General features: G+C 40.9%; 1 protein-coding gene across 1 annotated transcript in view; it reads left to right on the top strand.

Moving 5' to 3' along the window:
* Positions 1 to 26,093, top strand: part of NHS (NHS actin remodeling regulator) — a gene marked incomplete at both ends in the record, with an annotated part of 277,008 nt that overhangs the window by 232,140 nt on the left and 18,775 nt on the right. The window contains 4 exons of the mRNA XM_081327025.1: positions 8,708 to 8,860; positions 13,832 to 13,962; positions 19,795 to 19,857; positions 22,235 to 22,430. Coding sequence (XP_081183151.1) covers positions 8,708 to 8,860; positions 13,832 to 13,962; positions 19,795 to 19,857; positions 22,235 to 22,430 — 543 coding nt within the window. The remainder of the gene's footprint in view (positions 1 to 8,707; positions 8,861 to 13,831; positions 13,963 to 19,794; positions 19,858 to 22,234; positions 22,431 to 26,093) is intronic.

The following is a 26,093-nucleotide window of genomic DNA, read 5'->3' as shown; positions in this document are numbered from 1 at the left end:
CCCTGTCCTAAAGCCTCCCCCATCCTTGAGGCACCCCATGCTTTATTTAATGACCCACATGTTTATTTCCCCCTTCATGGATTACTGCCTTGTTGTGGCGAAGGGGCTTCCGTAATTCAATGAAGCTATGAGCTATGCCGTGCAGGGCCACCCAAGACAGACAGGTCATAGTAGAGAGTTCTGACAAAACATGATCCACTGGAGAAGGAAATGGCAACCCACTCCAGTATCCTTGCCATGAATACCCCATGGACAGTACCAAAAGGAAAAAAGATATGATGCTGGAAAATGTGCCCCTCAGGTCGGAAGGCATCCAATATGCTACTAGGGAAGAGCAGAGGGCTAGTACTAGTAGTGCCAGAAAGAATGAAGCGACTGGGCCAAAGCCGAAAGGACGCTCAGCTGTGGATGTATCTGGTGGTGAAAGGAAAGTCCGATGCTGTAAAGATTTTTTCTCCATAGGAACCTGGAATGTAAGATCCATGAATCAAGGAAAGCTGGACGTGGTCAAACAAGAGATGACAAGACTGAACATCGACATCTTAGGAATCAGCGAACTAAAATGGACAGGAATGGGTGAATTTAATTCAGAGGACCATCAGGTATACTACTGTGGGCAAGAATCCCTCAGAAGAAATGGAGTAGCCTTCATAGTCAATGAAAGAGTAGGAAAAGCAATACTGGGATACAGTCTCCAAAATGACAGAATGATCTCAGTTCGAATCCAAGGCAAACCATTCAATATCACAGTAGTCCAAATCTATGCCCCAACCACCGGTGCTGAAGAGGATGAAATTGACCAGTTCTATGAAGCCCTACAGCACCTTATAGAACTAACACCAAAAATGATGTCATCATCATGGGGGATTGGAATGCTAAAGTAGGAAGCCAAAAGATAACGGAATAACAGGCAAGTTTGGCCTTGGAGTACAAAATGAAGCAGGACACAGGCTGATCGAATTTTTTCAAGAGAATACGATGGTCATAGCAAACACTCTTTTCCAACAACCCAAGAGACAGCTCTACACATGGACATCACCACACGGTCAGCACAGAAATCAGATTGACTATGTGCTCTGCAGCCAAAGATGGAGAAGCCAAAGATGGAGAAGGAACTAAAGAGCCTCTTGTTGCGGGTGAAGAAGGAGAGTGCAAAAGTTGGGTTGAAACTCAACATTAAGAAAACCAAGATCATGGCATCCAGCCCTCTCAATTCCTGGCAAATAGATGGGGAAGAAATGGAGGTAGTGACAGATTTTATTTTCCTGGGCTCCAAGATCACCGCAGCCGGGGACTGCAGCCAAGAAATTAAAAGATGCTTGCTCCTGGGGAGGAAAGCCATGGCAAATCTAGACAGCACACTAAAAAGCAGAGACGTGCTTGCTCCTGGGGAGGAAAGCCATGGCAAATCTAGACAGCACACTAAAAAGCAGAGACGTCATCGTGCCAACAAAAGTGTTTATAGTCAAGGCTATGGTCTTCCCAGTTGCAATGTATGGCAGTGAAAGTTGGACCATAAGAAAGGCTGAGCACCAAAGAATTGAAGCCTTTGAACTATGGTGCTGGAGAAGACTCCTGCGAGTCCCTTGGACTGCAAGGCGATCAAACCGGTCAGTCTTAGAGGAGATCAACCCTGACTGCTCTTTAGAAGGCCAGATCCTGAAGTTGAAACTCAAATACTTTGGCCACCTAATGAGAAGGAAGGACTCACTGGAGAAGAGCCTAATGCTGGGAAAGGTTGAGGACAAGAGAAGAAGGGGACGACAGAGAATGAGGTGGCTGGATGGAGTCACTGGAGCAGTAGGCATGAGCCTAAATGGACTCCAGAAGATGGTAGAGGACAGGAAGGCCTGGAGGAACGTTGTCCATGGGGTCGCGATGGGTCGGACACAACTTCGCAACTAACAATAACAACAACGTGTTTATTTCACAGCTACATTAGGGAGAGCAGGAATGGGGATTATTAAGCAAGGCCATCTCACTTAACAGTCATCACCAACTTTAATGGGTAGGTTTCAGAATGGTTATAGGTCAAGGACTACTTGTAGATAATTTGGTACATTTTGACATCTCAAGAAACTATTTTCAAATCTTCCAGTCACCAAAGAATCCTCCCACGCTCCAATATAACCACCCCTCTCTTTATATATAGTTAGAAAACTTTATTAAGCTTCTTTAATTATAGCTAATATTATTGTCACATCTTTTTCCCAAAATGCTCCCTGTCTGTCTTAATGAAATACTTATTTCTGATTCCATATTTAGGTTCACCTGAGCCTATTTTATTAATTTTTATTAAGTTAGGGCCTTAATAAAATATTAAAAATATTATTGGGGATAATTTAATGTTAGGGATCTTATACTGTAAGTCCTGATTGCTTAGCAATAGTTTTTCTACTTGGCTGTTTCATGCATTTCTACAAAAGTGTAATGTGACATGGGCAACCAGGGCCTCTCTCTATGTTTGTGTATATTATATAATTTTAGTTTGAACCTCATTCTCAGACATATTAATTAGTGTATCAATTTAATCTATGTCATTTGGTATTCATGTATCTTATATATGGTAATACTTTTGGCCACCTAAACATTCACTCATTATAAATTTCTAGATATGTGACTACTGTGTTATTCTATGTAGAATATGCATGAGATAGCATGCTTGTATCAAATTCCAATTTGAAATCTGATTTACAAATTCCAATTGTATTTTTTTCACATTTTATTTAAGTTTTCTTTGGACTTCTTTGTCTAAATTCAATCACAAAACCTATTATTTATTTTATTTATTTATTTATTTATTTATTTATTTGTTTGTTTTTATATACCGCCCTTCTCCCGAGGGACTCGGGGCGGTGTACAGGGTAAGGTAGGTATACAGTTAAACAATAGTAAAAAACAATAGTAAAAACAAATGAAACCCCAAGAGCTATCGGGCCAGGCCGGACTGCTGGAACAGGTAAGTTTTTAAGTCGCGCCGGAAGGTGCGAAGGTCGGGGGCCATCCGGATTTCGGTAGGCAAGCAGTTCCAGAGGGTTGGCGCACCCACTGAGAATGCCCTCCCCCTGGGGGCCACCAGCCGGCATTCTTTGAGCGGTGGCACCCTGAGGAGGCCCTCTCTGTGGGAGCGCACAGGACGGAGGGGTGTTGACGTTGGCAGAAGGTGCTCCCGTAGGTAATCCGGACCCATGCTATGTAGGGCTTATCCTAATCTAACCTATGATTCCCACTGAACCCGCATTTTGCATCAATTTGTTCCAGTTGTGTTATGATGCATGTGCATTCCCTTGTCTTGCCAATGTAGCCAGTCTGCCAGAACCCCTCAAATCTCATTTGTTTCCCTTTACCGTATTTTCCCGCGTATAAGACGACTTTTTAACCCCTGAAAATCTTCTCAAAAGTTGGGGGGTCGTCTTATACGCCCAGTCGCCTTATACGCCGGAAAATCAGTGGGTGGCGTCTGGCGGGAGCCGGCAGGGCAGTCCTGCGCACGCGCGCACTCCCCGGCTGCTCCTTAGCAGCTGGGGAGTGCGCGCGTGTGCAGGACTGCCCTGCCTGCTCCCGCCCGACGCTCTTCCCTCTTGAGGCAGCATCGCTCCCCGGCTCCTAAGGAGTCCTCGGGGATGCTGCCTCAAGAGGGAAGAGGCAGCAGCTGCCTCAAGAGAGAAGAGCGTCAGACGGGAGCTGGCAGGGAAGTCCTGCACACATGCGCGCACCAAAGGTATCCCAAAAAATTGCACCAAAGATATCCCAAAAAATCCGCTTTTGGGATTTCCTTTTTTAAATCAACGTCATTAGGAATGCTAATGGCCCATCTGCCGCCTTTTTTTTCTTGTGAATTCTTCTTTGTGGGCAACCCCGCTGGCTTTAGTTGCCCTGTCGAAACGCGCATACACCAAGAAAGGAGCAGCAACCTCAGTGGCTCGCTGAGCAAACCGATGGATCTCGCCCGGTTATACTTTCTGCACTAGAAGCAGGTAAAGAGACGGCTCGTTCGTACGACCGTTACGCCTCTCGCGCGTCTTACGTGGGATCTTTCTTGCCCCCCTGCAGCCGGTCAGCCGTACAAACCCTCCGCTCCAGATCGCATCAGAAACATAACTCTACGGCCCGGTTCTGTCCCTAGACTTACTTACGTACAGGCGGACCGGAAGCTGCGCCAAATGGCTGGCTCAACGGCACCTGCGCGCTGTCGCTTTTCGCACCCGGCTTCGCCTTGCGTAGAGGGAGAGGCGCCTGTGCGCGCCTTGGGCCCAAGAAGGATTTTGGTACCGTGTAGGCCGGCTCTTTAGCCGGCCGCAGCAGCAGGTACTGGGGCTGGTGGTAGGTCAGCTATGCGCGCCTGATTCGAGGGGCCGGCCTTGCCTAAGAGAGTGCGGCCGCTAGGCTGCCCCGGCCTGCGCCGAATGGGAGAAGTTCAAGGCCTGGGGGGGAAGCAGGAGGGGTGCCGGCCGTGGCGGGGTGGCGGCTGCCCTCCGGCGCTGCCTGCCGCCTGGGAAACGCTGCACCTCGGGGGCCAGCAGAAGCACGGGAGCAGCGGGAGGGCTGGCGGGGCCAGTCGGGCCTTCGCCTCCTCTGCGACGGACAGGGAGGGCAGGGCATGTAAATATTTTCCGGAGTATAAGACAAAAAACCTTAAAAAGCTTCTTAAAAGTAGGGGGTCGTCTTATACGCCGGGTCATCTTATACGCCGGAAAATACGGTATTTCTTTCCTGCTTTTGCTTATATATTCATTTTCGGGGTCTGCCATTCTGCTGGGGTGTGTGTGCTTACTATGTTATTTGCCTTGCTCTGTTCTGTATGGGGTGCCTTCTCTCTGGGTGAGAGGAATGTGACATGAAAACATCTGCCTTATCTCCAGACAATGGAGCCTGGCACCGTCAGGACCTTTTTAAATGATGCCTGTTTCAAGAGTTCTGCTTCCTTGGGATATCTAGTTATGGCACATCCTTACATAAAGCAAGGTCTGCAATAGTGCCAAACCCAGAGAGTCATCTGCCCTACCAAGGGGGGCCGTGCACAACATGTCTTTACACGGCAATGAAATGGGAGAAGCTGGAACTGAAGACTGTAATGTGTCAACCATCCAGGTCTATCCTGGAAAGGCTCCTCCACCTGGTTGGAGGAAGGTGCTGCCCTAGAAGACTCCTTGAGGCCGAGATGGTCACTCGGCATTGGTAAAAAGGAGGATTGGGAGGAAAGAACCCAAAGAGTAACTTTCACCTGAGAAGGTCAGAAGAAGACTCAAAAGAAAAGAATGGAAGATCTTTCCAATGATGAAGAGCAGACAGGCAGTTGACCTGATGGAGGGGATCTTGAAGCAAGCCATGCACTACATGGTGGAAGCTTTCAAGGACCTAAAAGCCAAATCCCTGGGCTGCCCAGAAAAGGAGGAAGAACTCGATGAAAGATGGTTTGGCTTGGGTTGGGGAGAAGTATGTGCCTGCAAGTCAGAGACCGAGAATCATGCAGGCCTGTCACAATTCGAAAATAGCTGGACACTTTGGGTTTGTAAAGACTCTTCACCTGCTTAAGCGGCAATTTTGGTAGCCATCCTTAAAGAAAAACATTGAAAGCTATGTGGCTAGCTGCCCGATTTGTGCTGCTGCGAAACAGATGCAAGAAAAACGCCTGGCCTCCTGCAGCTGGTACTGAGCTCTTCAGCACCCTAGAGAGAGAAGGTGCTGAAAACAATGTCATTTGGGTTGTCACTGATTTGTTCTCTAAACAAGCCCATTTTATACCATGTCAGAAGATCCCAACTGCAAAGACTTTGGCTAACTTGTTTGTGCAGCACATTTATTGTCTCCATGGTGCCCTAAAATGCATAATATCAGATAGGGGGATTCAATTCACCTCTAAGTTCTGGAAGGCCTTTTTGGACCTCTTAGGTTCTGATCAGGGACTGTCATCTAGCCATCATCCTCAAATGCATGGGGGGACAAAATGAATGAACTCAGTTGTAGAACAGTATCTCTGTTGTTTTATTAATTATCAACAGGACAATTGTATTGAACTGCTGCCTTTTGCTGAAGTGGCTTATAATAATGCAGTGCACTCCAGTACTGGGTTCACTCCTTTCCAAGTGGTTAATGGCCAGAGTTTCACCCCTATGCCTGAGTTACCTGCTAATGAACCTGATATCCCCTCCCTTAAGGACTGGGTTCATCAGTTGCAAAACATCTGGTCAGTGGTTAGAAAAGCTTTGGATGAGGCCAGAGAAGCTTACAAAGCACATGCTGGGGGGGAAAAATGGAGCCTAAGCCTTTCGATGTGGGAGGCAGGGTTTACCTTTCTACTAGATTCTAGATTCTACTACAGTTGCTACAGCCATCAAAGAAGCTGAGTCTGAAGTATATCAGTCCTTTCCCCATTAAATGCATTATCAGTCCTGTCATGGTGGAGCTGGAACTCCGTAAGAGTTTGAGGCAAATCCACCCGGTTTTCCACTGCAGTTTGTTAAAACCTGAGGTTACTTCTAAATTACGACCTACCACCACTCCTGTCCCTCAGCCCATTATGGTAGAAGGTGAACAACACTTTAAAATTAAAGACGTTTTAGATTCATGCAAACATCATGGGCCACACAGTATTTAGTGGCCTGGAAAGATTTACCCACTTCACAAAATGAATGGGTTTATAAAAAAACACAATCATGCTCCTAGGTTGCTCAAATGTTTTCATGAGCGCTATCCTGATAAGCCTGACTGATGTATTTGTTTTCTTTTCTTTTCCCCTTCCTGTTCTTGCTTTTCAGGTGGATTTGTTTTTCTATTAGGGGGCCATATGTCAGAACCTCTCAAATACTCATTTATTTGTTTCCCTTTATTTCTTTCCTGCTTTTGCTTATGTATTCATTTTGGGGTCTGCCATTCTGCTGGGTGTGTGTGTGCTTGCTATGTGATTTGCCTTGCTATGCTCTGTATGGGGTGCCCTCCCTCTGGATGAGAGGAATGTGACATGAAAATATCTACCTTATCTCCAGACAACGGAACCTGGGACCATTAGGAAATGAAACCGAGAAAGACCTTAAGAAAGGCGCTAAATCTCCAGCTTCTCATAACACTGTAGCACCTGTGGATTGGCTGGATTTCAACTGGATGGTTAGACACTGGGAGGGAGGAGTTCTGAATTGCCTTTTTGATGTAATCTTCTGTGCGCCAAATCTTTAGACCTTGTGTTGCTTTCTAGCCTTCACTAACTCTCAATAAAAAGTTCCTTTTGAAATAATGCCTGTTTCAATGCTTTCTTGGGAGATCTAGTTGAGGCAGATCCTTACATAGTCCCAAATGCTCAGTTTCACAATTTCTGCAATATCAGCAATATTATCATTGTTTATCAATAGTATTAATATTAAGGTAAAGGTTCCCCCGCACATGCGTGCTAGTCGTTTCTGACTCTACTGTAGGGGCCGGTGCTCATCTCCGTTTCAAAGCCGAAGAGCCAGCACTTGTCCGAGGACGTCTCCGTGGTCATGTGGCCAGCATGACTAGACGTCAAAGGCGCACAGAACGCTGTTACCTTCCCACCGTAATGGTCCCTATTTTTCTATTTGCATTTTTACGTGCTTTCAAACTGCTAGGTTGGCAGAAGCTGGGATGAGTAACAGGCGCTCACTCTGTTACGCGGCACTCAGGATTTGACCCGCCAAACTGCTGACCTTCTGATCGACAAGCTCAGCGTCCTAACCCACTGAGCCACCGCGTCCCTCAGTATTAATACTGTATTATTGATCAGTAAATTCACTCATTGCTAGAACTTGCAAGACCTGGTTTTCTGATAATGGAATGGCATTAACCATGGTTCTTATTCATGCAAATCTAAGTCCATACCATCTCTAAAGGGAATCATGAAAAGAATACAATTATGGAAGAATATGATGAAGTACCATGAATGAATGAGATCATTATCTTGTATCCATAATGCAGATGTGTTTTTGAGTTACTGCTGAATGGTAGAAATATATCCTAGGAAACTTATTCAGTTACAAACTAGCCATGAAAAATATATTTAACTGATGAAATAAGGACATGAAAATAAAATTGGGTGATTTATCAGATTCATAATATAAAATTATGACATTGTATACATAAATAATAATGAAAAATCATGTAATGCTTGCTTTGTTTTGCTTAGTTTCTCCTGTTATATTCATAGTTTACTTAAGCTGAGTTTCTTTAAAATTCAGATTTAAGGTATATATATAAACAGTTGTTTTTCTTTTTATGACGCTGTAATCCCTTTTATGGGAGTGAGTCTGAATGGAGCTTAGCATTTACTGGCCAGATGCCCATCCTGATACATACATGGAGTTTACAGCACATATTTTCCCTTTGAGCCCTGATAGAGAAACATCTCTCACTGACTAGGATTGAACTCTCAACCTTCCAAGTGGGAGACGAGTGTCTTCACCTCTAGGCCATTGTCACACACACACACACACACACACACACCATCTATCAGCATCTAAAAAATAATGAATTCAAGAACCTCTTTCTTTCAGAATTTATGAATGTTTCCTGAACTGCAAATGATAGGGTATATTGATCCTTTTTATTAGCAAGCTAATAAAATATCAAGTGTCAAATATATATTGATATTTGAAATTATACCGATGTATGTAGATATAAATGTATATAGATTATTGAATTTAAAAAGGCCATTGCTGGAAATCTCTTTAAGTATCCTCTTCATTTGTTTCTACAGCTGTCTCAAACTTGGATGCAGAAAGCAAACTGAATGTGTATTATCATGCCCCTTGGCATCAGGAGAGAAACATTTTTCTTCCTTCCACCAGACCAGCATGTGTAGAGGAGCTGCATCGCCATGCCAAGCAGAATTTGAGAGCCTTGAGGAGGGGTAATTTTTAATTTCTGTATAATTATAATTCTGTATAATAGAGGTAGTCCTTGACTTACAACCATTTATTTAGCAACTGTTTGAAGTTACAGTGGCGCTGAAAAAAAGTGACTTTAAGACTGGTCATCAAACTTATGACCGTTCCAGCATTCCCAGGATCACATGATCAAAATTTGGGTGCTTGGCAACTGACACATATTTACAATGGTTGCAGCAACTTGGAGTCAAGGGATTGCCATTTGTAACTTTTCCAGCTGGCTCCTGGCAAGCAGTCAATGGGGGAAGCCAGATTGTTTAATGACCACATGATTCAGTTAGCAATTTAGCAGTGATTCACTTGGCAAAAAAGTAATAAAATCAGACATAACTCACTTAACAACTGCCTTGCTTAGCAACAGAAATTCTGGTGCCAATTGTAGCTGTGAGTTTAGGACTACCTCTTTAGGTTCCTGAGTAATTAATGAAATAAGTGCATTTCCTGTAATGGCATGTTAATTCACCTCTACTTTCACCAGCTGTCCTTCATTAGTTAGCTCACAAGTCCAACAAGGCCAATGTAGCCATGACCAGGTCTTGAATATTTTTTATTTTTTAAAATTCTGGGAAGGCTGCAAAATATAGGGCAAGGCCAATTTAGATCTTTAACTTTCCTCTCCTCTCATTCTTACATTAAAATCCATTTCCAGACAGTTTCTCTTTGCTACCAAGATCTCTCTTATATATGGATCATTGTTTTCTGCTTAAAAACATACTAGTAAAATAGTATTACAGATTACTTAGTGCATCACTTCACAGGAATGTGAATTTGAAAACCAGCTTGCCTTTAATTTTTTTAGATTGATTAAGTCCATAAATCAGGGTGTTAAACTGCCGGCCTGCAGACCGGATGCATCATCTGGAAGCTGCACCCACCCCATTGCCAGCAATGGCAAAACTGTCCTGATACATTGCGCGACGTCACATGACGTCGCGAGTTTGACACATCTGCCATAAACAATACATTAATCTTGCAGGAACTTTGATAAACTGGTTAGGAAAAAGAAAATGCTGTAGTTACTTTCAGCCAACAATTCAGTCAGATTAGAGAGAAGCCAACCACACAAAATTCATCTGTAATAAATTAAGTCATATTGTGTCATCTTCACATCATAGGGTTTTTATGAACACCATTAAGAAAGTACATTAAGAAAGTATTCAGACCCCCCTTCATTTTTGTCAATTTTGTTCTGCTGCAGCCTGATTCTGTAGTTGTTGAAATTCAATTTTTTCTCATTAATCTACACTCAGTACCCCATAATGACAAAATGAAAACAGAATTTTAGAAATACCTGTAAATTTATTAAAAAGAAAAAAGTGAAATATCACATTGGCATAAGAATTCAGACACTTTGCAACAACACTTGAAATTTAGCTCAAGTGCCTCCCATTTCTCTTGATCATTGCTGACATGTTTCTACATCTTGATTGGAGTCGTACTGTGGTAAATTAAATTGATTTGACATGTTTTGGAAAGGCACACACCTCTCTATAGAAGGCCTCACAGCTGACAATGCATGCTGTAGCAGAGCAAAAACCATGAGGTCAAAGGAACTGCCTGCAGAGTTCAGAGACAGGATTATTTCAAGGCATAGATCTGGGGAAGACTACAATAAAAAATTTTGCTGCACTGAAGGGTCCTAAGAGCACAGTGGCCTCCATTATGCTCAGATGGAAGACTTTCGGCAGCTTTGCAGACAGGCCGCGGCAGCTTCCTCAATGAGCGGCGCCCCTGCCCATTCCGAGAGGTGCGCGCGCACCTCTCCGAACGACCGGAGGTGCGCGCGCACCTCCCCAAACCTTTGGAGAGGTGCGCGCGTACCTCCGCGCGAACGGGCAGAGGTGCCGCTCTTTGAGGAAGCTGCCGCGGCCCGTCTCCGAAGGTGCCGCTTTCGGCAGCTTTGCAGACGGGCCGCGGCAGCTTCCTCAAAGAGCGGCGCCCCTGCCCATTCTGAGAGGTGCGCGCGCACCTCTCCGAACGACCGGAGGTGCGCGCGCACCTCCCCAAACCTTTGGAGAGGTGCGCGCGTACCTCCGCGCGAACGGGCAGAGGTGCCGCTCTTTGAGGAAGCTGCCGCGGCCCGTCTCCGAAGGTGCCGCTTTCGGCAGCTTTGCAGACGGGCCGCGGCAGCTTCCTCAAAGAGCGGCGCCCCTGCCCATTCTGAGAGGTGCGCGCGCACCTCTCCGAACGACCGGAGGTGCGCGCGCACCTCCCCAAACCTTTGGAGAGGTGCACGCGTACCTCCGCGCGAACAGGCAGCGGCGCTGCTCTTTGAGGAAGCTGCCGCGGCCCGTCTGCAAAGCTGCATGGACACACGCACGCGGCTCCCACTTTTTTTAATTTGTGATGGAACCGGTTCCCAGTGGCTCTTTTCCTTTTTTAGGTTGCCGACCCCTGGGCTAGACAGAAACCTCTCCTCAGTGAAAGCTCACTTGGAGTTTGCAAAAAAGCACCTGAAGGACTCTCAGACTGTGATGAACAAGTTTTTCTGGTCTGATGAAACCAAGATTGAACTGTTTGGTCTCAATTCTAAATGTTATGCCTGGAGGAAACCAGACACCACTCATCACCTGCCCAATATCATCCCAACAGTGAAGCATGATTGGTGGCAGCATCATGCTGTGGGGTGTTTTTCAGCAACAGGGACTGGGAGACTGGTCGGGGTTGAGGGAAAGCTGAATGAAGCAAAGAACAGGGATAGCATCAATGAAAGCCTATTCCACAGTGCTCAGGACCTGAGACTGGGCTGAAACTTCACTTTCCAACATGACATTGATTCTAAGCACACAGCCAAGTCAACACAAGAGTGGCTTAGGGACAATTCTGTGAATGTCCTAGAGTGGCCCAGCCAGAGCCCTGACTTGAATCCTATTGAACATCTCTGGAGGGACCTGAAAATGGGGTCCACCGACAGTTGCCATCCAACCTGATTGAGCTTGAGAGGATTTGCAAGGAAGAATGGCAGAAATTTCCCCAATCCAGGTGTGCAAAGCTTGTTGCATCATAACCCAAAAGACTCGAGGCTGTAATTGCTGCCAAAAGTGTTTCAACAAAGTACTGAGAGAAGGGTCTGAATACTTATGCCAATGTGATATTTCAGTGTTTTTTTTCTTTTTAATAAATTTACAGACATTTTTAAAATTCTGTTTTCACTTTGTCAATATGGGGTACTGAGTGTAGATTAATGAGGAAAAAATGATTTTCAACAACTGTAGAATCAGGCTGCAGCATAGCAAAATTGACAAAAATGAAGGGGTTCTGAATACTTTCTGAATGCATTGTAGCTAGTGTAGAACAATATAATAATTTGCCATTATTTTAGTTCATTGTTTCCCCAATCTTGCCTACATCTTGGTATTTCCTGACAATCTTTCCTCCCAGCACTCACCAGGCCTAAACTCTGTTTAACACTTTTCAAGGTAAGCTTGCTTAGTTGTTGCCATCTGCTAAGGCAATAAATTAAGATAAGGTCTATTGTACATAAATTGTCCACCCCACGCACCCACCTCGTTATTGTATACATATACCTGTGGATTTAGATTTTATTCCTTTTGATAGGAATAGTTGATAGGTTCCACTTTTGAATTCTTAAAACATGTCATCCTTAGATATTAACATAAATAATATGTTCTCTTCCTAACATTTCAGAACAATAACACCATATTGAAAATATGTGTAATTGCTTTAAATAATATATTAAATAATTTCACAACAAATAGATGGTGAAGCTTATTTTAATAGGATTGCAAAGAGCTAAAAGGGGAAATATTATTATAGTGATAGTAAAATTATAACAGCTCTGGATGTTAGCTGTTCTGTTTTAGATAAATTTTATCTTTTTCTGCCATCTTGTGGTCAGGAAATAGCTCCTTAAATAAAGAACGTAAAACAAAAATACATTAAGATCAGGACTTTAATATGTTTCCAAAACACAATGTCATATGTAATGAGAAGTATATATTATACTTCTACTGTACTCTCATTTTAAAATGGTTTCCCAAAATACAATTACATTCAAGTTTGCCTTAAATGTTTTGCATCAATCATAGAACAATTTTTGCCTCTAGGGAGTCAAAGTTACAATATGGCATCTTCATTCCCTACCACGTGGGTTTTATTGATGATAGATGCTGAATGAAAGAGAACAAATGAAAACAGAATTTGTTTTTTTTTTTTTCATACATGTATTTTTCAAAGATGTTAGTTTCATCATAGCATCCAATAAAAAACAATGTGAAACAGTGGATTTATAAGCAAGCATTTGTGCCATTGTGTCCGTTTTTAATTCCTGACTGACAAGTCCTTGCAGTTTTCTTGGCAATATTGTTTAGAAGTAATTTGCCATTGCCTGGCTCCTAGGGCTAAAAGAGAGTGTCTGGTTCATGGTCATCTGGTTGGCTTTGAGATCAAATGGGACAAACTCTCAGTCTCCTGTTTTTTTGCCTGATATCTTAACTACATAAAATTGGCTTTATCAGTGAGGCACCACTTTTTTTTAGAAAATTCCACCACTTTTCATTGAAAGATACAGTGCTTTTTTTGTAAAAGAAAAAGGTGCCGGAACTCACACATGTCATACAACCCGCTTTGCCTACCCTTCAGGTTCCATCCAAAAAAGGTGCCGGAACTCCATTCTGAGCATTCTATGAGGAAAAAAGCCCTGGAAAGATATAATGTAGGAGATAACTTCCAGTTAAATATCTGTGTTTCTGCCATGAGTTCATTCAGAGGCTTTCCATTCTCCCTAACTGAGCCATTTACAATATGAAAGTCAAAATATATTGACAGAACTATGCACAGATAGTTGCTGCATGTAATTCATCACTAAGTGTAATTATCATGCAGTGCATCTAGATTGAAGTTCACACATTTTCTGTCAGGAGCCTATTTTTAAATGTACAATATATCTTGCTGAACAATGGTCTTTCTTACAGAATACCGAAATCAGGGTAATAACCGAGAACAAAAAACTGTGAGCCACACTGTGGTAGCTCCCCCATTTCCGTCTTTTCCTGTGATCTACACTAAGAAGAAAAAAGAGACTAAGGACCATCACTTGCTAAAAGTAAGTTCTTCCTCATCTTCTCAATGCAACTGACGGGGGAAAAATTGCCAGGTAATGCTGCCAAGCCTCTGTTATGTTGTTATTAAAAGTATAAAGGTGAAGCCTAATTATCAGTAGATAACTAAATGAAAAATTGTTCATTTTGTTACCTCAGTTTCCTGCTATTATGTTTTTTTTAATCAAACCACAATTTTTTAAAAAATGTTTACTCTTTATCTTGGTCTCACTATAAATTCTAAATTTAAATACAAGACAATTTTTAACATATGAGTAATCATTTGTGTAAGTCAGAAAGAGCCTATGCTAGGATATATGCATTTATATGTGACAATAATTGTCAATAAAGCAATAACATGAGGAGTTCTATTGCAAAATAGTCATGCTGGTGTATTAACTAGAGAAGATGCCATCAAATAGTCTTCTTTCATTGAATGATTAATTAGCTTCTTCTAAACTATAATCCTTCAAGTGGGTGGTACTACAACTCTCAGAAGTCAAATTCACACCAAATATGGTAAAAGAAAAATTGTAGTAGTAATACAGACACAAGGCACCATGTTAGAATAGGCTGCTTTTATTACATTTCAAGTTATATAAAAATTCACTGAAAGTAAGCGGCCTTGTTACTCTAGGTCAATGTTTCTCAACCTTAACAACCTGAAGATGTTTGGACTTCAACTCGCTGACTTGGGTCATCCAAAATTTTCAAGTATCTACAGCACAGGTGTCAAACTCAATCGTATCACATGAAATATCATGATGTGACGTTTTTTGTCTTTGTGCCGCCTGTTTGACATCCCTGATTTACCAGAATAGAGGTGGTAGTGAGGTTCTGTGGGGCTTTGTTTTGCATCACGTGACTGAGATATTTACATGAGGAAAGAGGGGAGTTTCTCTTCTCAAACTATCTGAGAATGTATTCTGTTTTGCAGCTCATGGATAGTTTCTTCTTCTTTCTCTAAGTTGGTGCCCTCCAAATATTTGATGATCACTCCCATCATTCTCAGCCATCATGGCCAATTTCAATATTAAGCCACATACACAATGTTATTGATATTTCTACATCAGCTAACAGCAATCAGTTTCATGAATAATGTACATACAATATGAAACAAATTATTGTAAAATAATAAGGGCAACATTATGAAGAAAAATTAAAAGTTGTTTTAATGGGTTAACTAGCTTTTATAAATTATTGTTGTTGTTGTTAGCTGCGAAGTCGTGTCCGACTCATTGCGACCTTATGGACAACGTTCCTCCAGGCCTTCCTGTCCTCTACCATCTTCTGGAGTCCATTTAAGCTCATGCCTACTGCTTCAGTGACTCCATCCAGCCACCTCATTCTCTGTCGTCCCCTTCTTCTATTGCCCTCAATCTTTCCTAGCATTAGGCTCTTCTCCAGTGAGTCCTTCTTTCTCATTAGGTGGCCAAAGTATTTGAGTTTTAGCTTCAGGATCTGGCCTTCTAAAGAGCAGTCAGGATTGATCTCCTCTAGGACTGACCGGTTTGATCACCTTGCAGTCCAAGGGACTCGCAGGAGTCTTCTCCAGCACCATAGTTCAAAGGCCTCAATTCTTTGGCGCTCAGCCTTTCTTATGGTCCAACTTTCACTGCCATACATTGCAACTGGGAAGACCATAGCCTTGACTATACGCACTTTTGTTGACAGGGTGATGTCTCTGCTTTTTAGTGTGCTGTCTAGATTTGCCATGGCTTTCCTCCCGAGGAGCAAGCGTCTTTTAATTTCTTGGCTACAGGCCCCATCTGCAGTGATCTTGGATCCCAGGAAAATAAAATCTGTCACTACCTCCATTTCTTCCCCATCTATTTGCCAGGAACTGAGAGGGCCAGATGCCATGATCTTGGTTTTCTTAATGTTAAGTTTCAACCCAAGTTTTGCACTCTCCTTCTTCACCCGCAACAAGAGGCTCTTTAGTTCTTCTTCACTTTCTGCCATTAGAGTGGTATCATCTGCGTATCTAAGGTTGTTGATATTTCTTCCGGCAATCTTAATTCCAACTTTTGATTAATCTAGCCCTGCCTTTCTCATGATGTGCTCTGCATATAAGTTAAATAGGCAGGGCGACAGTATACAGCCTTGCCGGACTCCTTTCCCAATTTTGAACCAAACAGTGGTTCCATGCCCAGTTCTCACTGTTGCTTCTTGACCCGCATATAGGTTTCTCAAGAGACAAATAAGATGGTCTGGTACTCCCATCTCTTTAAGAACTTGCCACAGTTTGTTATGATCCACACAATCAAAGGCTTTAGCATAGTCAATGAAGCAGAAGTAGATGTTTTTCTGGAACTCCCTAGCTTTCTCCATGATCCAGCGTATGTTGGCAATTTGATCTCTAGTTCCTCTGCCTCTTTGAAATCCTCCCTGTACTTCTGGTAGTTCTCGATCCACATACTGCTGAAGTCTAGCTTGTAGGATTTTAAGCATGACTTTACTAGCATGAGAAATGACTACAATGGTGCGATAGTTTGAACATTCTTTGGCACTGCCTTTCTTTGGAATTGGAATGTAAACTGATCTTTTCCAATCCTGTGGCCACTGTTGAGTTTTCCAAATTTGCTGGCAAATTGAGTGTAGCACTTTTACTGCATCGTCTTTTAAGATTTTGAATAGCTCAACTGGAATACTGTCACCTCCACTAGCTTTGTTGTTGCTCAGCTTTTCTAAGGCCCACTTCACTTCACATTCTAGGATATCTGGCTCAAGGTCAGTGACCACCTCATTGTGATTATCAGGGACATTAAGCTCATTCTTGTATAGTTCTTCTGTGTAATTTTGCCACCTCTTCTTAATCTCTTCTGCCTCTGTTAGGTCCCTGCCATTTTGTTCCTTTATCATGCCCATTTTTGCATGAAACGTTCCCTTCATCTCTTCAATTTTATTGAAAAGATCTCTGGTCCTCCCTATTCTATTGTTTTCTTCTATTTCTTTGCACTGTTCATTTAAGAAGGCATTCTTATCTCTTCTAGCTATTCTCTGGAATTCTGCATTCGATTGGGCGTATCTTTCTTTTTCTCCCTTGCCTTTCGCTTCCCTCCTTTCCTCAGCTATTTGCAAAGCTTCCTCAGACAGCCATTTTGCTTTCTTGCATTTCTTTTTCTTTGGGATGGTTTTAGTTGCTACCTGTTGTACAGTGTTGTGAACTTCTGTCCATAGTTCTTCAGGCACTCTGTCTATCAGATCTAATTTCTTAAATCTATTTGTCACCTCTACTGTATATTCAACAGGGATATGATTTAATTCATACCTGAGTGGCCTAGTGCTTTTTCCTACTTTCTTCAGTTTAAGCCTAAACTTTGCAATGAGAAGCTCATGGTCTGAGCCACAGTCAGCTCCTGGTCTTGTTTTTACTGACTGTATAGAGCTTCTCCATCTTTGGCTGCAGAGCATATAGTCAATCTGATTTCTGTGTTGACCATCTGGTGATGTCCATGTGTAGAGCCGTCTCTTGGGTTGTTGGAAAAGAGTGTTTGCTTGACCATCGTGTTCTCTTGACAAAATTCTATCAGCCTGTGCCCTTCTTCATTTTGTACTCCAAGGCCAAACTTGGCTGTTATTCCGTTATCTTTTGGCTTCCTACTTTAGCATTCCAATCCCCCATGATGATAAGGACATCATTTTTTGGTGTTAGTTCTATAAGGTGCTATAGGGCTTCATAGAACTGATCAATTTCATCCTCTTCAGCACTGGTGGTTGGGGCATAGACTTGGACTACTGTGATATTGAATGCTTTGCCTTGGATTCGAACTGAGATCATTCTGTCATTTTGGAGACTGTATCCCAGTATTGCTTTTCCTACTCTTTTATTGACTATGAAGGCTACTCCATTTCTTCTGAGGGATTCTTGCCCACAGTAGTATACCTGATGGTCCTCTGAATTAAATTCACCCATTCCTGTCCATTTTAGTTCGCTGATACCTAAGATGTCGATGTTCAGTCTTGTCATCTCTTTCTTGTCCAGCTTTCCTTGATTCATGGATCTTACATTCCAGGTTTCTATGGAGAAAAAAATCTTTATAGCATCAGACTTTCCTTTCACCACCAGACACATCCACAGCTGAGTGTCCTTTCGGCTTTGGCCCAGTTGCTTCATTCTTTCTGGCGCTACTATTTAATAATTTAATAATTTAATTTGTATACCGCCCTTCTCCCGAAGGACTCAGGGCGGTGAACAGGGCAATACATAATAAAAAACAGAATACAAAAATTAAAAGTAATTAAACCATTATGCCTGTAATAATTAATACATATTAAAATTAAAACTATTTATAAAAATCCAACCCCATCCCGTCAGACCAGGCCAGCTTGTTCGAAAAAGAAGGTTTTGAGATCGCACTGGAAGGAGCGAAGGTCAGGGGCCATCCGGAGCTCGACCGGTAAGCGGTTCCAAAGGTCTGGCGCACCCACAGAGAACGCTCTCCCCCTGGGGGCCACCAATCGGCATTCTTTGATCGGCGGCACCCTGAGGAGGCCCTCTCTGTGGGAGCGCACTGGACGGAGGGAAGTTGACGCCGGCCGCAGGTGTTGCCGTAGGTAATCTGGACCCATGCCATGAAGGGCTTTGTAAGTCATCACTAACACCTTGAACCTCACCCGGAGAGCAACCGGTAGCCAATGCAGCTCGCGGAGCAAAGGTGTAACATGGGAGTATCGGGAAACCCCCAAGACAACTCGCGCGGCTGCATTCTGCACCAGTTGAAGTCTCCAGGTGGACCTCAAGGGCAGCCCCATGTAGAGAGCATTACAGTAGTCTAGACGAGAAGTCACGAGCACATGAGTGACTGTACGCAAGGCATCCCGGTCTAGATAGGGCCGCAACTGGCGCACCAGGCGAACCTGGGCAAAGGCCCCCCTAGTCACAGCTCCAATATGCTCTTCCAAAGAGAGCTGTGAATCTAGAAGGACCCCCAAGTTGCGAGCCCTATCTACGGGGGGTAATAGCTCACCCCCCATGGCCAAAGGTGGAATAATCGGAATTTCCCGGGATGCCGGCACGAACAGCCACTCAGTCTTGTCAGGGTTGAGTCGAAGCCTGTTCCTCCTTCCTACTATGCTCTTCCCCAGTAGCATATTGCATGCCTTCCGACCTGAGGGGCTCATCTTCCAGCGTCATATCGTTTTGCCTTTTGGTACTGTCCATAGGGTTTTCATGGCAAAGATACTGGAGTGGGTTGCCATTTCCTTCTCCAGTGGATCATGTTTTGTCAGAACTCTCTGCTATGACCTTTCCATCTTGGGTGGCCCTGCACGGCATAGCTCATAGCTTCATTGAATTACGCAAGCCCCTTCGCCACGACAAGGCAGTAATCCATGAAGGGGTTTATAATTTATACATGGTTCCATTTCATCAGAAATTCCATGACTAGATTGCTTGAAATTAATAGGCAAAAGTTATAGATCTGATACTCCCCATACCCATTTCCATGGTTTGACTATTTAGTATGACCTAAAACCAGGGCAAATTGAATTAAACAATCAGTGAATGGTTTCCTGCTGTAAGGATGGCATTGTCAACTATCGAGCTTGTGTGGGGAAAAATCTACACACATGATTATTTTTATGTTCATTAACATTCCCCATGTAGCTAACCACTATGTCTAAATATACAGAAATTAAATAGCATATTATAGTTAATAAACAGGTTCTCATGACAAAAACATAATAAAAACTTATATTGTTTATTTCTTATGAAGAAACTTTTTTAATGCTATAGCATGCATTTCAGATGTACTTTGATCAAAAAGCACAGAAACATTTGTTGTATGTGTTAAATTTTAATCATTTCCCTCTCCCTCCACATTTCATATTTTTAGTTTTATAGAACCCGCTCGTCTTCCCCTACTGAGTGTTGCCACATGACCCCATGGAGTAAAAAGGTATTGGAAGATAAACGAATAAAACCTCCTCATACAATCTGTCCTTTTTACTCCCTAATCTATCTTTACTGCTTTTTTGGCTGACTAACTAACTTTATTTCATGCTCTTATCAACAAAGAACATTAACTTTTTTCATCCTCCATGCTAATATGGTGTTAGGTTTTATTAGATTTAATAGACGATGAGCAAGTTTCCTTTTGTCGATTAGTTTTAAATGCCTGAACTAAATTTTTATGTAGCTGGAAAAAAATAGATGGCGATCTCAGAAAACTACAAGAATGCATCCAATGATGTTAAAGCCACAGCATGGACCTAGTCAAAGGACTGTTATCACTGCTATTGTTTGCTGAAGAGCAACCCTGGCAGACAGTCAGAGATTGTGGTCAGGTCACTTCACTCTCTTTGTCCAAAAGACATTGTTATGCAGGGAAAGTATTGGTCACAAAATGCAAGCTAATGCAGGCTATATGCCCCCACCCTTTTTTTTTTTTGCATGCACCAACTTTTTAGCTCAGAGGTTACCTAGGAAACAAAATCTTTTGTGCTTGTAGTTTATATGAACTATTCATGGCTGCTAGGAACAGCACAAAAGCTGAAAAGAAAGAAAATGGCAATGTTTTCCTAACCTAGAGATGGACAGAAATAGCTTCCAAGAAGACGGGTCCCTTTTACATTTTTGTGTATAATATTACAGGCATTTCTGACAAGGTAAGAAAGCAGCTTGATGTAACTTGGATAAACACTGAAGTGCAGCCTTCAGCTTAGACGTTGGGGGATAAGAACGATTGTAAATCTATTTTGTGCCTTCAGCAGGAATGTTCAGCAGGACACTTCTGACAAAAATAAACTAAAGTTAATTTGAATGTGGGTCTCAGTTATAAAAAATAAAAATATTTAAATGCTTTAACAGACTTAAAGGGACAAGATTTAATCTTTGCACTTTTTAACGAAAACTAAAAGTATGAAATGCTTCTGAACAAACAAAAGGACAAAATATCAAGAAGTCATCAGAACTGAAGCTGAAAACTGAACTTAGATAATATACAGACTTCAGGATGACTTCTTCCAGTCTATAGAGTATCGTGATAAATTAAGTGAAAAATATGCACTTTAAAAAAATGGGAAAAGGTGTATTTATCATTCAAGAAACTGTCATTTTTAGTTCTCTAGGTATTGTCTAGATTGTCTTAACTTTTTACTCACATAGTAAAGCAACAAAGAACAACAGTCCTTTCTTTCTTTCTTTCTTTCTTTCTTTCTTTCTTTCTTTCTTTCTTTCTTTCTTTCTTTCTTTCTTTCTTTCTTTCTTTCTTTCCTCTTTGAGGTAGTTAGTCTCTCTTAGTTCTTCTTTATCTTTTGTCCCTTGTTTAAATTATGTGTTCTGAATTACATCTGGCTGTTAGATATTCTAAAAGTCCTGATTCAAACTTTTACTTTTCAATTTTCTTTTGATATCCAGTATTTATTATTAGATGGCCGTGTTCACATGACATACTTAATTTGGTGACCAAAGCCCCATTTTCTGGTTTAACACTGAATTATGAACAGTAAATTAATCAAATGAACCAGGTTTGTATTCCACAGCAGCTACTAAAACCAACCCAGAGCTAACATTATTCAAGTTCAGGAGCAGTGAATACAGTCACCAGATCTTGACATGGTTTTAAGTATGTCATATGGATAGAGTGAAAGCACACATTTGAATGACTTTAAATCCGTAGCTCAGGATTTCTATGTTTCAATTCTGTTAATTTCAGAGAGACTTTACTTTGAAGTAAAATCAGATATTTTAAAAATACAAAATATGTATTTCTTTCAAAATATACAAAACATGAGATCAGTTCATAAGGCCATGCTAAAGTTCTACTGAAATCAATGCCGCAGGTTGTCAACCACATGTAAATTGTTCGTTTCTAAGTCTACATGCAAACAACATGACATGATTACTTGTTAATGTATATTTTTAACAGAATGAATACATTCAAACATACATACCTCTGCAGAAATGGCATGGATCGTACAGATAGCCCACATTTCTGCTAAGTATACATGATTTGAAATGTTTATTTTCAATTTTGTGTTAATTCCTAAATTAACATTCCATGAGCTACTGCATTCCAGATGCATTGTATTACAATTTTCTCCTTCCCTAACTGAGACAACAAGGGGGAGGGGGGAGAACAGAGATTCATACATCTTAAGGGCTGATAAGTGTTTTCAATAGGTGAGATATTTTGCTCTATCTGCTATGTAGCCATTGAAAGAAAGTTCTTACAAGTTCCAAGGTACTTTCTTCTTCTTCTTCTTTTTAACTTCCAATTCTTACTATTTTGTTGTTTGTGCATGGATGCTAGTTTTGATTGTATTTATTTACAGTCCCACCACCCTTCTGAGGAAGAAGATACAGATGTCATGTCAGGGCAGAGGCTGAAAAATCCAGTAAATAATATACCTTCTACACTGGATAAACAAACAAATTGGAGCAAAGCACTACCTCTCCCAACTCCAGAAGAGAAAATGAAACAGGATGCCCAAGTGATTTCCTCTTGTATTATCCCCATCAATGTCACTGGTACAACAAATCTTTTGTCCTTTTGTTGTGGTAGTTGATTTGAAGGTGTTTTAATAGCTTATTTTATTGCAGTAAATATTTCTCTAAATATAGGATTTTATAAATAGCAAATGTATTTGTTTATAAATTTTATTGCTCCCCCCTATCTTAGCATAGGGTAACTCTGGGCAGCTTACAGTCATAAAAAATGTATCTATCCATATACATTATACACATACATACACATTAAAACATAAATTAAAACCAAACATTAAAATTTAAGGACACGTGGTAGGGACGGAATGTGGGGAGGTGGGATATGTTGTTAATCAACCATCTCCATTGTGCTGTTCCCCCATTGGGGCCCCAAGCCATCTAGCAGAGTCACGACTATAGGCCCTTACAAAAGGATAGGAGAGTATATGTAAGATTTCTGAAAAAAGTCTTTGATAACTTTGATATCTATTAAGATGAGAATTAGCCCCATTAAATACAGTGAGAAAAACTTTCTACATTGTGATTATCCATGGACATTGATGCTGATATAATTGTATTAGAAAGGCATAGTTGAATTTAGCAGCCTTTTATACTATGTGATACTCATGTTTGTTATGTGCTGGAATAAAACAGTGCAATATTCCTCACCAACAGTGTATATTATGAATCATAAGTGCTACAGCAAATTAATAGCATTTTAATATTTGCTTCAATGCGTTCCATAATGCTCCAAGGCCAAGAGTGTAGGAATAATATTTTAATTGATGTGTACAATTCATTTTAAAAATCCCTTCACATCAGAATGCAGTATCTGCATATAATATATAGAAATCTTCTTTCTATCTATTATACATGATACATAAAAAGAGGGAAAGAGACAGGAATTTGCAATACAATATGAAGTCAGAATGAAAATCCATGACTAGCAATATTTCTAAATTAGCTGTATTGGCTCATTGGTTCCTCATTTCATTCCATAGATTACACCAAAAATAAATCTGTCATGAAGAGTAGACTAATCTATTCATTTAGATCTCAAAAGGTTCTCTGTACACAGTATTGCCTCTGAGCACTCATGAAAGTTTACACACCATTACACAATAAAATAATAATAATGTCACTACAAGTAAGCAGAAATAAAAATAACCACTGTCAGAGTTAATACACTGCTTAACTTATACACTGATAAGAACTAGTGGCATAAAGATTCCTCAGTTGTCTGCCAAGAACAGTTAACAAAGAGCATACCAAAGCATAACAATGCTTTTTTTGAAAAGAGGTATTAGATTTTTCAAGTCATAACCACTAGACCAGGGGTAGGCAACCTTGGTTCTTTTATGGCTCGTGGACTTCAACTCCCAGAATTCCTGAGCCAGCTGGCTCAGGAATTCTGGGAGTTGGAAGTCCACGAATCATAAAAGAGCCAAGGTTGCCTACCCCTGCACTAGACCTATGAAAATTATTTGAAGAGCCACTTTGATTCTCTTGAATGAACTCCTCAAAATATCAAAGCAACCTCTGGAAGCTTGATATATATCAATTTCAAGTATATCAAAGTCTTAACCAAGGTCTTTGGGAAATGAAGGAGCTCCCTATTTATTGTTGTTATCACCATCACCCACAGTAAATTGATTCCCTGTCTGCTTGCTGCTGTGGGCAATAACAGATCCATCACTGAAGCCCATAAGGGCTGTCCCAATTAAAACATCAATGTGGCAGATAAATTTCTGGAATTATCATTCAGAAGAATAGGAGAATTAATGAGAAATGATTCATAGACATTCCACATACAGTGGATAGGGTGGTCCTATAAATGAAGTTCCCAAGGTAAATTCACAGTTCGATATATTTTAAGAAATCGTGCTAAATAACTTTTGGCCAGTCCCATCATACCCACTCAGTAAGAAAATGAACCACATCAAGAGCTATATGAATGACAGACCCAGTGATGCAAGATGGCTACATGGGCAACCAATCCAAATTTACAAAATTTACAAATTTTATCAAGTGTGACATTTGGCTATACAGTGCTACAGAAAGTACAGTAATAAATTCCTAAACCAACCAGAAGGAAATCTGCTTTGATGTATCTTATAGTATTTGTTCCATTGATCTAGAGACTGAAATCTTGGACTCACTATGACATTTCCTTCTGTAATCAGAAGATGGATCTGATAGACTCACTTATAAAGGAAGCAGAAAATAAAAAATAAACGAAGTGCTAAACATGTTAGTACAGGTTTTATACAGTTAGTAAAGTATATTATTATTTATAAGCCAAAATCAACATGGCTTATGTTCAATATCAGGAATTAGGTTGAATAATTCCTATTACTGAAGGGAAACTACAGTACTTACAGAGAAACAGCAGTTTCTTTTGACCATGTCCAGAAAACATTTTGATCAGGGTAGTGTGTGCAGCAAAACCATATGCAGCTGTTTGAAGGCTCATGAAGTGTGTTCCCATTGAATGCTTTGCCCATGATGAAAATGCCACATTGAATTATCTGCAATGCTTTTATGTATTCTCCTTCAGCCTACCCTTTGTAACTACACAATGCATTAAATGTGTTTCAGCTTTAGTACATCTTTTTAATGTATCAGGTTTTAGTGGGAATACTTGTACAACTTAAACTATTGTTATTAACCTACCATCATAATTACTGTGTGTGTGTCAGTATAATGGTAAATTTATGAATTTTCTGTGCCACTGCACTCCAAAACAGTGGCATTCTCAGTAAAACACAATGTTGTAAAATGATAATGTAAAATGATGTGTGCAATAATATTGCAATGCAAGTCCCATCATTATGTATTTGTATCATAAGTCATGATACATGTGCACATTTTGTCACTTCTTGCCTCTCAGTCCCCAACAGATAATTCCTGGAAGGTTACAGTTAAAAGGAAAAATTGATAGCTAATTATAAAACAGTTCAGAATAGACCAAATACAGTATTGCACAATGGCACCCAGTCTACCTAGTTAGTACCCTTGACAGATAATGAGAGTATACATTTTTGGATTAGAAATGGAAAGGATTTTTATTGTTTTTTAAACCTATTTTTATTCATATACTGCTCTTTCAAATCACACCAGATTTTTAGTGTTGAGAAAAGACTGTGACGTATTTGTTTAGAAAATAGTCTTGCCAAATTTATGAATAAATGGAAGCAAGATTCTGTTCATATTATCAATGAGAGGAGAAGCATTCAGTTGAAAATGAACTTCCACTTCAGTGAGACATCATGAGTTTTGCTTTCAGGTGGTTCCGTCTTCAGTTCCAACCATTTCCAGATCTAAAAATTAAGTGGCAAATAAATCCTGCCTGGAGCTGTAGAAAACTCTGCCAGTTGGAGGCAAAAAAAAAATGCTAATTGGTTGCTCTTGGTGCCAAAAGATACAACTATGACATCAATCTGAATGATATTTTATATGGATTGACATATGGAAATCCAAAGACATTTGGATTTGTCATAGTATATTAACCTCCCTGCAACATAGCAGCAATGCATAGAAACTTTTTTTTCCTTTTTTTTTAGTAATTTACAGCTGAAACTTTTTTGTTCATCCTCCTGAATCCTAATTTTCATTTTGCACACCTTAGGGTCACTAGAACGTAATAATCTTGAAAAACATTTTGGTAAATAGTCCTTACAAGGAGAGTAACTAACTTCCTCTCATTTT

Source organism: Vipera berus (genome assembly GCF_964194415.1).
Source record: "Vipera berus genome assembly, chromosome: 4".
Taxonomy (NCBI): domain Eukaryota; kingdom Metazoa; phylum Chordata; class Lepidosauria; order Squamata; family Viperidae; genus Vipera; species Vipera berus.
The sequence above is the reverse complement of the archived record's forward strand: the minus strand, read 5'-3'. Positions and strand labels throughout refer to the sequence as shown.